This window comes from Malaclemys terrapin, chromosome 8 (genome assembly GCF_027887155.1).
Source record: "Malaclemys terrapin pileata isolate rMalTer1 chromosome 8, rMalTer1.hap1, whole genome shotgun sequence".
In the NCBI taxonomy this organism is placed as follows: Eukaryota; Metazoa; Chordata; order Testudines; family Emydidae; genus Malaclemys; species Malaclemys terrapin.
This window is the reverse complement of record NC_071512.1, coordinates 4,985,556-5,000,250: the sequence shown is the minus strand read 5'-3', so window position 1 is coordinate 5,000,250 and position 14,695 is coordinate 4,985,556. Positions and strand designations below refer to the sequence as shown.

At 45.6% G+C, this 14,695-nt stretch overlaps 1 protein-coding gene across 7 annotated transcripts in view; it reads left to right on the top strand.

The window, feature by feature from the left end:
• GRIA1 (glutamate ionotropic receptor AMPA type subunit 1) overlaps nucleotides 1-14,695 on the top strand; it is a 183,723-nt gene that overhangs the window by 19,167 nt on the left and 149,861 nt on the right. For all 7 annotated transcript variants that reach the window (XM_054038131.1, XM_054038128.1, XM_054038126.1 and 4 more), the window contains exon 2: nucleotides 1,010-1,147. In XM_054038131.1, coding sequence (XP_053894106.1) covers nucleotides 1,135-1,147 — 13 coding nt within the window. In that variant the 5' untranslated portion in view covers nucleotides 1,010-1,134. The remainder of the gene's footprint in view (nucleotides 1-1,009; nucleotides 1,148-14,695) is intronic.

Below are 14,695 nucleotides of genomic sequence, written 5' to 3'. Positions count from 1 at the left end.
TCATGCTCTAGAGCAGAAACTGACCTCTAAAAATTGGGAGTCAGAAGCAAACTTTCCCTGGGATCAGGTTATCCCATCAATGCCTACTACAAGGTCTCTTACAACTTCCCCTGAGGCAGCTGGTGCTGGCCACTGTCAGAGAGGATGCTGGGCTAGATGGATCTTGGGTCTGATCCAGACTGGCAAGTCCTATCCGATTTGTACTATAATTCCAGGGCTTGCCTGGGATCCTGGCAATCATCTCAGTGGGCAAACCCCGTCATGGTCAGATTTTTTGACTGGTCTTGCAGGCTTTGTCTGTTGTCACCTGTAAAACAAAATGCTGGTCTTCTCAGTGCAGCGAACTTCATCCCTGCTTAGCAGCAGGTGGCCTGTCAAGAAGGCTTAATTCTCCGCCTTCACAACAACCGTCTTAGGAGTTTCTCTTCCCTCAGTCCCCAGCCACCAATTATTATTCATTCTGGGTCTGATTCTGCCAGCCTTACCCCTTCCGAGTAGTACTTTACTCCTTGAGTAGAGTAGCGCATTTGAGTCCATTGGGCTGTTTGTGGTGAGTCGGGGGGAGGGGGGCAGAATCAAATGTGGGCCTACAGACGGGTGAGCTGCATGAGGTGCTTTCTCCACTGGTTACGGGGGGGTAGAGAGATGCTGTTCTCCTTCATAAGGATATCCTGGCAGCACTTCAGTTCTTGTCCCTTACCATTATGCAGGGGACTTACCCCAAATCAATTGGCTCAATCCCATGCTAGCCACTGCCAGGCCGAGGGAAATGTGTGAGCTGGCATATTTTGGATACATGTCTGACATAAGGCACCCGCTACAAAAGAGGCCTAAGCACATATCCCCTTGTTTCTCGCCGTACTGGGAAGTTATGGAGTCTAGCCGCACGTGAGTAGCATTCGTTGAGCTGGGGAGCAGTAGCTTCCTGTCAAAAGACTGGTTGTAACAAACGAGCCTTGCAATGTGGATGCATTTAAGACCTTTGCTTTGTTTTGTTTTTTCTCTCTAGGGGGATTATTTCCTAATCAGCAGTCCCAGGAACATGCGGCTTTTAGGTTTGCATTGTCTCAGCTCACAGAACCCCCTAAACTGCTTCCCCAGATTGACATTGTGAATATTAGCGACAGCTTTGAAATGACATACACCTGTAAGTAATGGCTTTCCGTACTCTCTCTCTTTTTTGTGGCTTTCATCCTGGCTGGTTTTTCCTCTGAAATGAGGGACGTATGTAGAGGGGCTCTTGCTCCCAACTTGAAATCCTCCATCAGCTCCATGTAAAGAAACTCTGTACAAGAGATTTCTGATTCTGTTTGGTTTGTTTCAGGACTTGGGCATTAGGTATCTCTGCAGTTGTTCACGAGATGTCTTATATTTTCTCTGTTGATGATTTTAAAGTGCTATGTAAAAACCTTGCAGTTACTCTCTGCTTCTTAATCTCTCCCACACTTTTCATGGTGGGGTTTCATTTCAGTTCTCGCTCCTATGTTTGTCATAGCCCTGATGTGACACACACCCCACTTCTGGGCGTGGAATGGGCTACTTAATAGAACACCTCTTTCTCTAACCTCAGGTTAGCCAGGCAACATTTCTGGTGGAAGTAACAGATAGCTGTAAAAAGGGTGCTAGATGCAATCAGAGGCTGGATTTAAAACAAGGGACATGCCCAATAATGAGAGAAAGGAGAGAGGTCTGGTTTCAAATTTTGCTGGAATTATCAGTGCCATTAAAGTGTTTCTGAGAACTACCACAGCAGAACCATGAATATGGCTTAGCTGCACATTACTAAAGAACGCTGCCTATTGGACGGCTTCTCGTTATGTGGGGTGGTCAGGAGCAAAAAGAATGTATCGCCAGGTAATATCAGGATTAGCAGTAACAAAAGGAATGGGGGGAAAAAACCCGCAGTTCAAAATGGGAATACTGCAGGGCTCCCCTCTTTGTATTGTGCAGTCCAGTGCTTTGTTAGAGAGACTAGAGCCTGTTGTGACTTGATGCACAAAGAATTCTTTCATTTGATCCAGTGTTATACTCATCGCTTTCAATCTGTGTGTGTATTTAAGGACTGGCAGTAGGGACTGGAGGGATATAAGAAAGCCTTCTTTTTGTGATTCCTGGTGCATTGTTATTGGCTAACGTTTGTAGTATCCTTTTGATTCACTGAAACACCCTCTCTGCAGTTTAGTCATGTGGCTAGCCAGATTGATATGGATACAAACTGTTCTCCTCTGCTAAGAAATGCACAGGGGAAAAAAAATGTTCCCTTGGAAAAATAACCCAATACGTACAAGCGGAAGAATTAACGAAGTGTTTCTTTGGAGGAAGGAGGGTTACGTGTTTCTGTTGTGAGGTCTGTAAACAGAGGGTTTTGAAATCCTGGAATTCTTCAGACAGCGCTAAAAAAAAAAGAGAGAGAAAGGTAATAATTTGGCCACTTTTTCACTGTAGTAGCTAATGACTACTGTAAAGATTTTTTATTTTCCTTAATAGTCCTCTCTGAGCCAACTGGTAGGCTTCCATCAAGCCAGAAAAAAACTATTTCAGGTCAATTCAATGAGACTTTATTGGCAGAACAAGCTAAACAAGCCTTGCCAAAGTATAAGAAAAAGAAAGATCCCTCTGATATTTGTCAAAGGGGGATACGACCTACCCAGGAGAGGATTATGGGCTGCGTTTGGACTTGTCCATTCCTGATCTGGTAGCAGATCGCTAAGCAGGACCGGTGGAATCTGATCTCCGGTGCAGGCCTGTTTCACAGAATACTGTGTCTAATCTTCAGTCCTCCTCCCTGTGAACACCTGTCTCTGATGATTGTGTTTACTCCACAGCCATTAGTGATGACAGCAGGACCATGAGGAAACCCTGTATCATTAGTACACAGGGGGATGTGGGCTGACAAAGGCTAAATGAAAGCGAGCTGGCCCCCCAAAGAGATGGAAAGCTTCACTGGCTGGATGTTATATTTAAGTTTTATGTAGGACACGTTGTCCTAGATCAGACAGACAAAGCGCTCCATGCAATCCAACTTCATTTAGTCTCAATTTTTTTTTAATTAAAAGCTTCCCAAAGTCTGTTCTCCAAGGCTATGGAAAGCAGCATTTGTTTTGCAGGCACAAAAAGGGAGTTAATCCAGTCATCTAGCCTGAAAGTAGGCTGTCATCTCCTGGTGAATTCCCCTCCTGAGTGCCAAGCCTAGACATCTGCAGGGTGGAAGAGCAAAGATCCCTTTATTTGTGGGGAATAAAATCCCTAAGTGCTTGGTGGACCTATCATTTTTAGAAGATAATATACGTTACTGACTAAAGATACAGATTGTTTGTTTCCATGGAGATACAGAAGATGCCACTGTTTCTCTAACTTGAATTACCTGCATCTCCAAATGCTCTGTCTATGGTGCTTCATGTACCAAGAAGTCTAGCATGGGACCTGAGTAAACTAATAGATCAGACGCCTGCAGCCCTGCCTCATGCCAGAATTCAGTCTGCCACCGTCACCGGTGTCCTCGTGGCAATTCTAAATGCAAAATAAGTATTAAGAGCCGGTGGTCACTGCGGTAGTACGAAGCCGAGCTAGGTAGCATGTGAGGCACTAACAAGGTAGCAGCACGAGGGCCTGGTGCAAGAGGACAGCTTGCAAAATGCATTTCATCCACTGTTTGTGCCACTGTCTACACTACCTGCCCTATAACTGTTTACCCAATAAGGATGGATAAGCTCTGTTGTCACAATTGGTGAATTCACTCGACAGGATGTAACCAGTCACCCCCGGCGATGGGGCAGGTAACAGTGCTGATGCACAGAGCCTGCACATCAGTGAGGATGTTGGATTGACAATTATGATCTAGTGTCCCTCAAAGCAATAAACCAGGTGGAATATCAGTCTGTTGCAACTGGTTGCCAGGCCATCAGTCAGCGGCAATACAGCACAGAAATAATCTTGTGATTTCTGATGGATCTGAGCTTGACATTTATGCTGTTACAGAGCAATATTGAATATTCCAACTCAAAGACATTGGTTAACTGAAAGGTATGTACTGTAAGAAGTTTAACTCCCTTATCCTAACCCTGTAAGAAGAACAGGACATTTTTAAAAAATCCTCTACGCCTTATGGATCTATGAAAATAACCAGTGACCGTAATTGAAATTAATATCCAATAACCTCTCATTTCATGCATGTGGTGAATAACCATGCTTGCATGTGAAAATTCACTGGGCACATTCTAATAACCATCTTAACTCTGACCCACAAGACATAGGGTAATGTATTGGCTTTGTGTTTGTGTCAGTGTGTGTTATGTAGCCCCCACGTGGCTGGGTTACAGGGAGAATGTGGGACTGACCACTGTCATTAGTTAAAGGAGATATCCTACAGCTCAGATGGCAGCAGCTGTAGTCGTACATCTTTTATCAGCGAGACAGTTATTTTGGGAGAGTACTACTGTTACAGCCCACCCGACCACAGAAGTATATTCCAGTGAGAGGTTAGTATAACGGGCAAAATCGTGACATTATATAGCAGCAGGGTTTGTACTGGAATTCAGTGGCCCAAAAGGTTATATAGAACTTTCCAGTCACCTTCAGAGACCCGAGCGCAGATTCTGGCTGTGGTCATAATTGGAAATGAATGTTGTGGTCTCCAGTGAGCTTTGTCTGCATCACAAAACCCACCACGTACTTTGTGTTGGGACTGTCGGTCCGTGTCCGCTCAGCTGCAGCAGTTGCAGTTCAGACCTGAGAGGTATTGGTGGAATTGTGTGAAATGCCAGCTCCTGGAAATGCAGAATGCTGCAGCTTAGGACGCAGCTACAACTGCATAGCCAAGTGGAGGACCAGGCTGAAGACAAGTATTATAGTCAGGGATCAAAGGGCAATGAAAGAGTTGTGTACAAGAGGTTTGCACTGAGCCTGCCCCTACTGAAGGTCAGTTTCAGCTAAGCTTCTACTAGGTCTCCATTGATGCATGAGTAGCCTACTGGGGAGTGTGTGTTACAGATCTCCCCTGTACCAAGGATATGAGCTGTTACAGCCCCACATTACTGAGCAATGGCTTTTAGCTCATGCTGTTTGCTCTGGAGGTGCAGGGTTCAATCCAAGTCAGTCAAGGATGGTGGCCATCACTCATGCACACCACCACTTGCAAGTAAAACCACCTACTGAAAAGTGTTAGCATTTGCACCCCTATAACCCACTGGAGCCAATGGGTTTTTGTTGGTGCAAAGGTTAGCCTTTGTGTGTGCCTAGGTACTGGGCAATTTAAAAGATGGACACAAGCATTAGCATTTGTGGCATGGCATGCAGGTGTTTGCACATGCAAAGTGCATAAATTTTCAGCTGCATGTGTGTGGAGGCTGAAGGCTGAAAATCCAGACCATAATACTTTGTTATATCATTCTCCATCTGTGGGTGTACAGTGCCCATCGCTGATTGGGTGATCCTGAATGGGTACTGCTATTGGACTAATAATACTATTAATAAAATCAGTGATACTTTAGAAAATGAAAACAAGAAGAATGGGTTTGTGTTGTAAAACTACATAGCAGAACCAACTAAGAAGAGATCTGTCCTGATCTCTCATTATTTGATTAGGTTCTGACCTATAATGCCAAGATAATTTGATAGCAATAATAATATATAAAGGACTAACTACACACGAATGATTTTGTTTGTTTGCTTGAGATACCCATGTGCATACAGTGCTTCTGTACCTTGCTCTTCATCTCTCAAATTACCTTTTTTAGTGGCAGGAAGTAAGACACCCATTTTAATGTTCTCAAATGAGGATCTAAATGTGATTTAATTAAACAATTATTATATGAGGAATTAAAAATCCCTTTTTGTTGACAAACCGAGTGGTCGCCATTGCTCGGAATGGCGCTGCTTGTAATTATTCCGGCAGCAATCAATTAAAATGCAGTTTTGTAATTAAACTTCCTTAATCCCGGAGAGGCCTGTCCTAGGATATTATGTAAATTTTGGAGTGGTGTAGGGGTGGCGGGGGTTGAGTAGTGCTATAAAAATACTGTAAACAGTGTACTTCTGCAGTGATAGAGATGCCTACTTCACACGATCTAAACCAGCAGAAATACCTGTTTAATGATCAAATGACATTGAGTTAATGCAATAGCTGCTGCGAGTGAATGCCTCTCTTTAGATTTTATAAACAGATGTAGTCAGGTCTCTTCTGTGAGCAATGGAGCATTGTCAACTCACATTTAAGTCAATGGGTGTTGAGGGTGCTCGACACCCTGTGGGATCGGTATATTGATTAAAAGCCAATGGTTGTTAAATGAGATGTTACCACCATACAGTCAAATCCACGCATAAATAGGGTAGGTAAGGGCTGAAGGGGGTGAATTTTGCCAAAGATCTGCAAAGAGTGACTTCCAGAAGAGAGAAGGTGTAAACTCCTCCTAGATCTGCCAGAAAGCAGCTGCCTTCCAGCTCCCGTGAGCGTGGGACTATCATATTGCTTCTGCCGACAAAATCCTGAGCTGGGACCTGTGCTGGGGGAACATGCAGGATATGCCTATCAGCTGGGTGACTGCTAGTTGAGCTTGTGCTGGTGTCTGGCCAGCAATTAGCAACAAGGATGGGATCTGGTCCCTTGAGTTGCTCCCAAAAGGAGAGGAAGCTCAGAAGACATGCACAGAGAAATTTGCTTTTATGACTGCTACCGCCAGTAGGGGAAAGACATTTGACAAGTCTAGTATAGTCTTTGTCTAATCCTGGGGTCGGCAACCTTTCAGAAGTGCTGTTCCGAGTCTCCATTTATTCACTCTAATTTAAGGTTTCGCGTGCCAGTCATACATTTTAATGTTTTTAGCAGGTCTCTTTCTATAAGTCTATAATATAGAACTAAACTATTGTTGTATGTAAAGTAAATAAGGTTTTTAAAATGTTTAAGAAGCTTCATTTAAAATTAAATTAAAATGCAGAGCCCCCCGGACTGGTGGCCAGGACCCAGCAGTGTGAGTGCCACTGAAAGTCAGCTCGTGTGCCGCCTTTGGTGCCATAGGTTGCCTAACCCTGGTCTAATCTATCTATATGCTTAGATGGCCTCTGTCACTAAAGTGTCTGAACACCAGCAGACTGGGAGAAGCCCTGTTGGAATCTCATCTGGAATAATCTGTAGGTGGTGTGGACAATACCAGGTTGCCATTTGGCAGACATGACACTACTCTGTCTGTTACATAGTGTTAAACCTCAGTGAATAGGGTTCATAGAGTCAGGTTTGTTTGTTTTCTTTTATCAGAGGACGGGAGGATATTTATTCTCTGAATGACGGCGTTGGTTTTCCTCGCGGGCAATAGGAGAGGTGCCAGGGCCATGGAGAAAAGCCAATGTGACAGCCATGATTCAGAAGACTCATAGTAGGAACAGGGGGAATTTCACACCTGCAAATCTAACCTGTCTCCTGGGATGGATCCCAGACATTAATTAGTGACAAAAACGGGACAAGCCTTGCATGGGTAAAAGGTGGCCAGGCAGCATTTATAGAGGTGATTTCAGAAAGAATAAGCAGTGGTGCAATTACGTCCTCCGGGTGCTGATCGCTTTCCACTCTTTGCTCACCCCCTTCTCTATCTGAAATGATCTATAAAAGAGACACAACTGAACAAGTGAGGCCTAGATGTTGGGTTTGGTATATTAAAAAGCTCTCTCTGTGTGTTGAAATCCTAATGAGGATATTACAAAGAGTGTCATAATGATTTTTTTTTCTGCCCAAATCCAATAGAAATAATTATTTTTAGATGTATATTTTCCCTTTTAGGGCTGGAGATTCAAACGCAACAGCACTGTGCTAGTGCATAGACTCATAGCAATGTAGGGCTGGAAGGAACCTCGCGAGCCACCAAGTCCAGCCTCCAGACCGGTGTTTGTCCAACCTGTTCTTAAAACCTTCAGCAATGGGGATTCCACAGCCTCCCTTGGGAGCCTATTCTAGTGCTTAACTACCCTTAGAGTTAGAAAGTTTTTCCTAGTAACTAATCTAAATCTCCCTTATTGCAGATTAAGCCCATGACTTCTTGTCCTACCGTCAGTGGACATGGAGAACAGTCGATCCCCATCCTCTTTAGAACAGCCCTTCACATATTTGAAGACTCTTATCAGGTCCCCCCTAGGTCTTCTTTTCTCAAAACTAAACATGCCCAGTTTTTTTTAACCTTCCCTCATAGGTCTAGTTTTCTAAACCTTTTATCATTTTGTTGCTCTCCTCTGGACTCTCTCAAATTTGTCCACATCTTTCCTAACGTGTGGAAACCAAAACTAGACACAGTACTCCAGGTGAGGCCTCACCAGTGCCAAGTAGAGCAGGACAATTACCTCCCATGTCTTACTTACAACACTCCTGTTAATACACCTCAGAGTGATATCAGCCTTTTTTGCAACTGCATTGCATTGTTGAATCAATTTGTGATCCACTATAATCCCTAGATCCTTTTCAGAAGTACTACCATCTAGTCAGTTAGTCCCCATTTTGTAGTTGTAAATTTGATTTTCCTTCTTAAGTGAAGTACTTTGCAGTTGTCTTCATTGAATTTCATCTAGTTGAATTCAGACCATTTTAAAAACATTTATTAAGGTTGTTTTGAATTCTAACCCTCTCCGCCAAAGTGCTTGCAACCCCTCTCAGCTTGGTACCATCTGCAAATTTCATAAGCATATGCTCAATTCCATTATCCATATCATTAATGAAAATATAGACTAGTACCGGACCCAGGACTGACCCCTGTGGCACTCCACTAGATACACCTTCCCAGTTTGACAGAGAACCATTGATAACTAGTCTTTGAGTATGGGCTTTCAACCAGTTGTGCTCCCATGGTTATAATAAATTCATCTAGACCACATTTCCCTAGTTTGCTTATGAGAATGTAATGTGAGACTTTGTCGAAAGCTTTACGAAAATCAAGATAGGAGAAGCAAAAAATGAAACGAGTCTCAGCCTAGTTGCAATGTCCAATTTGAGTGATATGCCAAAAAAACAAAAGAAAATGAGAACCTTACGTGTAAAAAGTGAATTAGAATCTTTAAGATCCTCCCAGATGGAATTTTCTAAGGTGTTACATTAGTAACACAGATAAGAATTATTTTATTTTAACATCCTCACTTGGAACAGAGGTAGCTTTGTCTTCTCCTCTCAGAAAGACACTTGTATGTACTTGGGGCCAGAGTGGCTCACAGTGAGAAGGCAAGGAAAGCAAGTGGGCCTTTAATGTGCTCCCAAGCATGAGGAAGGGTATCAGAAAACCCAGCCACTAGCAATCCAGCATCTTCTCCACTCGGCATATGTCCAAATAATACACATCCCTGTTAACATCATGTAGACTGTAACTGTCCCTTGGTCATATGCTGACCCAATCAGCCATTCGCCTGCACAATAACACTCTCTGGTTGATTTCCTTTCACTGCTCTGTAATAGCCGTACCCAATCAATCCCTCCAGTGCACTTTTCAAAAAATGTTTTTATTCTTTCTCAGTAACTTCTACCCCTCCCCCACCCCGCCCCAAAAACTGTTCACACTTCAACCCTTGCCTCACCCAGCTCCAGGGCTACAGAAAGGAGATGTGCTTATGCTTCATAACCCGGACTGATCTCTTGGAGAAAGTGACAGCGAGAGGCAACAAGGAACAGAGGCAAATTACCGTGCTCGGGCTTCAGTGAGAGGGGCTTTTTCTAGTTGTGCAGACAAAGTAGCGTAGTACAAACAAGACTGATGTAAGTAATGGTCAGCTGATGGCAGGGCTCTTATGTGGCTATAAAAAAAAAATCTTGGCTTTGACTAAATAACAGAGGTCCTGGAACTGTGGTAATGGAGACAGAGTAGAAAGGTGATGCGAGGTCACGGGCTTCAGGGACTGCTGTTAGGCCCGCAAAACTCTTTCGGTGACTTAGCTAGGTCTACACTACGGAGGGGGGGGTCGACCTAAGATACGCAACTTCAGCTACGTGAATAGTGTAGCTGAAGTTGCGTATTTTAGGTCGGCTTACCTGGCTGTGAGGACGGCGGCGAGTCGACCGCTGCCGACGACTCCGCTTCCGCCTCTTGCCACGGTGGATTTCCCGAGTCGACGGCAGAGCGATCGGGAATCGACTTTATCGCGTCTTCGCTAGACGCGATAAGTCGATCCCCAATAGATCGATTGCTACCCGCCGATCCGGCGGGTAGTGAAGACGTGCCCTAGATGCAGTATACAAGGAACTTGCTTGCCAGGGGTGGGGGCTATTCCCCCACCCCCAACTTTAGTTTGCCCTTCTTTACTTGGATAACATTTCATTGAGCAATATATATAAGCATAGTATTCAGCTGTGGTTTTCCTGCTACCTGCCAGCACAGCTGATGTCCCCAGAGCTCCTGAGTCAGTTTGTTTTGCATCCAAGCAGCACTAACAGACCGCAGAAGGCTTTGCTCGCAGGAATGGGTGGGAGTGGAGCTCTTCTGGACTGTGTCAGCACCCTGACAGGGGAGCAGCAAAAAACCAGGTGGGATTGGTGGGAGCTGAGAATTCAGAAGAGATCCAGGAGGCAGTAGTGCATGGAGGACAGTGGAATTCTATGGCTGAGGAGAAGATAGGAAGAAATGCTAAGAGAGATGGGGTAGTGCTGAGAAAGGAGGAAGGGCAGCAAAAATGGAGGGACTGGTTGCAGGGGTTATAGCTGTGTTGGGAATTTTTTGACTGTGATGCCTTTAGGGCCTGATCCCCAGCCCACTGTAGCCAGTGGAAAGATCTGACTTCAACAGGCCCCTAGTCCCTCGCCTCCCTCCCACATACACACACAAAGAGGAACCTGTGCCAGCTGCTCCATGCTGGGTTCCTGCCCTGCTCCCTTACCACCTGGTGCTATAGGTTGCTGGGTTTGGAGGGGACGGGAAGAGGTGAGAGGTCCAGCCAGGTTCTGCTGGACCCTCTCCTCCAGAGCAAGCCAGCATGAGTTCCTGCAGCAACTGGCTTCCTCCCCCAGTGTTCAGAATGCTGGCTCAAGGGAGTAACAGGCACCACTGGAGCCAAACATCAGCACGGAGGCAAGAGGCCTCCAGCAATTCCCCCACGATCTCTAGGTGTAGGGAGTGGAGCCTGCCAAGCCTGGGGCTGGACACAGACCCTGCCCCTCACCACATAATAAATGCAACGGAACTCCAGACTTGATACCCCATAACACCCCCAGAGTTACCACTCTGCCCCTGTCTTCTAGTGAGGTCACCGGAAGGGAACTCTGGGTACAACGACTTGCTCTCCAGCTTCTCTTCACCTGCGTAGTGTTGCCCTCAACAAGCCCTCAGAATCCATTTTACTCACATTTGTTTAGAGGACTACGCCCCCCCTCCTGTCCCAGGAGCATTGCTGCCCCAACCCCACTCCTTCAGTCCCTGCTCTCAGTCCTTTATTTTGAGGCCAGGGCTTCACCCCACCCTTTGAGCGAGAAGAATAAACTAATCTAGAAACACCATCCCACAAACAATGCAATGGATCCAAAGGCTCCACCCTCACGTAGTCCCAACACTCGGCCCCTGGCCACAAGGCATGGAAACCTGCAGGTATTGCATTAATGGAGCAACTACCACTAGAGAGGGACACTGCCTGCATGGGGACTACAATAAAATGTCATGTAGTGAAGATCTGGTCTAAAGGTGACAGCCATGTGGATTATACCTTAAGCAGGAGCACACCACAAGGGAGAGGGCTTAGGCATGAGCATGGACAGAGGTTTTAGACCCTCTGTACAGTGCATGGCACCAGTTGGGGAAACAGAACCAGCAGAGGAAATGGAAGCACTTATTAGAAAGTATTGTTGTCACTGTAACAAGGACTGGGCTGCTGAGATATGCTGCAGCCAAGAAGGAGGTCTGGCCTGTAGGGAGTTCAGGAGAAATTTCTTTGTTCAGAGGATGATTAATGTATTTAATGAACTACAAAAGGAAGTAATGGATGCTTAAATCACAGCTATGCTCAAAAGACTGTTAGAGAGGGAGGGGAAAACCCCCATTGATTTCAGGCTGAAAGCTCAGTAGCTATATTCTTGTGGGTCAGCAGACTAGGAATGGATTATGCAGACTTCCCTACCTCATCGTCCTGAAATGTTATTAGGTTGTAACAGCTACCCTGTTGCATTTAAATTAAATGCATAGTTAAGTGCATTTAGCTGACTTAATTTGAGTTACCTTAGTCTCCAGGCTCTCCCAGTCCTGCTGCTGTTACTGATTAGACGTTGCCATCTCTGCCAGTCAGAACCCACTGCTGAGGGTGAGTGAAGTGGGTGGCTGCTGTCCAGGGGCTGGCCTGGTGTCATCTTGCTCATTTCCCACGGAACCATAAGTGGAGTGTACAGTAAAAAGACAGGCAGACCAGAGCCACCGAAGGACAGGGTGACTCAGGAGATTGCTAAATTAAATAAAAATTAATGGAGATATCCTACTGCCTAGAACTGGAAGGGACCTTGAGAGGTCATTGAGTCCAGCCCCCTGCCTTGACTAGCAGGACCAAGTACTGATTTTGCCCCACATCCCTAAGTGGCCCCTTCAAGGATTGAACTCACAACTATGGGTTTAGCAGGCCAATGCTCAAAGCACTGAGCTATCTCTTACCCCTCCCCCTAAATATCAGGGCTGAAAGGGACCTCAGGAGGTCATCTAGTCCAACCCCCTGCTCAAAGCAGGACCAGTCCCCAGACACATTTTTGCCCCATATCCCTAAATGGCCCCCTCAAGGATTGAGCTCACAACTCTGGGTATAGCAGGCCAATGCTCAAACCACAGAGCTATCCCTCCCTCCTGTTGCTATCTTGGATGCAATCTTTCATCATCCAACAAGACTGGTAGTGGTCAAAAGTTGTTACCATCTGATACCTGTTTGGGAGCCCACAGGTAACATGCTGGTGAACTCAGTCTAATTGCTAGCAGTGAGTTGCCTATATCATGAGACATTATCAAAATGCGATGTCAGTCTCAGCAGAGACCTAGAAGTGAATGGGTAGAAGATCCTGTAATTCCACCAATCCCTCTTTGGTGGGAAGTCTACATGGACCCTTCCCATGCTGTATGTGTCCTGTGGGTTAACAGGTCTTCAGCATCAAGGGGCTAGCAAGCCATCGCTTAATCCAGGGATCGGCCACTTCCCGCAGCCCCCATTGGCCTGGAGCAGCGAACTGCGGCCAGTGGGAGCTGCAATCGGCCAAACCTGCAGATGCGGCAGGTAAACAAACCGGCCTGGCCCACCAGGACGTTTACCCTGGCAGTGCCAAAGGTTGTCAATCCCTGGCTTAATCATATAGTTACCTCAAGTCATTAGATTCTGGGATTACTGACTGTGTAATCTAAAATTTTTATCAGTGAGGGAAATTAACCATTAGAGCAATTTACCATGGGCTGTGATAGATTCTCCATCAGTGGCCATTTTTAAATCAAGACTGGATATTTATCTAAAAGCTCGGCTCTAGGAATTATTTGGGGGGAACTTGATGGCCTGTATTGTACAGGAGGTCAGACGAGGTGATCACAATGGTCCCTTCTGGCCTTGGAATCCAGGATAAAACAGGAGCCATCCAACTGAATGATTATAAATAAATGAAAAGTACTAGAACCATATTAAGCCTAAACTCTTAATAGGACATTCCAGATAGTTGTTGGTACTGTGCCATCAGTCGCTATGGTGCAAACTCACTCCCTGCCCTGCACAAAGCCCTTGTCGATAGAGGTGTTGTGGGGGGTGCTGGGTCCACTTAACTATGGGCGTGATAGCCCTTCTCCAGCAAGCCCCTAATCCTCTCTCTGTGCTGGCTTGTGCCGAGCTGGTGTGGAATACAGCCGTACAGCGCACAGACAGGCCACCAGCATTTCAAAACCACAATTGAGAGGCTTCTCACAGCAGCAGCACTGTGGTCCTCTCATGACCTCGGCTGTGTCATAATGGCTAATTTCAGGAACAAAAAACATACACCAGTGGCAGCAGATCGATGCAACAGACAGAGAAGAAAAGCCTGGGATGTGGGGGTGATATTTTGATACTCCAAGCTCATAAGTCTTTCAGACTACCTGCTAGGAACCGCTCTCTCAATCATCTAGCATTTCTGTATTCAGGGAAGTTCTAGACTCAGCACTAACCATCCAATCGCCACCATTTGTCTATTAGTTTTAAAATATAAACACCATTGTCCTCTGGCAGGCCAGGAGGGACATTCTCCCACCTGAGCCTCGCTGCCCGTCTGCAATGCATATACTGACGTTGCGCCAGGAGTACAACTCCCGCTGATGGCACTGCATGTGGCAAGACTGCAGCTTGTGTGCTAGAAGGGTCCCTGTTGGTGCTCAGCTATGCACAGCAGGTTTTCCCGAATTCCTGGATGTTGCCCAGAATCTTTCACACCTCTTGAAGAGTTCTGGAACACGGTTGACTACTGAGCAGAGATAACGAATGGCACCTATAGGGGGACCTGTTGAGGAAGAGGGGGATAGATGGATGGGGCAGAGAAGAAGGAAGGAATCTGTGCCCATAATCCCATCTACATGCTCCACCAGTTCATTCTTCAGTGCTTAGGGCACAAAATTTGGCCTGAGCCTTAAACTGGATATAACACTTCTTAAATTTCTTGATACTTTACTAAAGGAAATAATGCTACCTGGCACCAAATGTTTCCTTTCTTTTTCTGCGAGCAGCAAAAGCCTGTATAAAGCAGAACTAGACTGAATGATTCACAGTT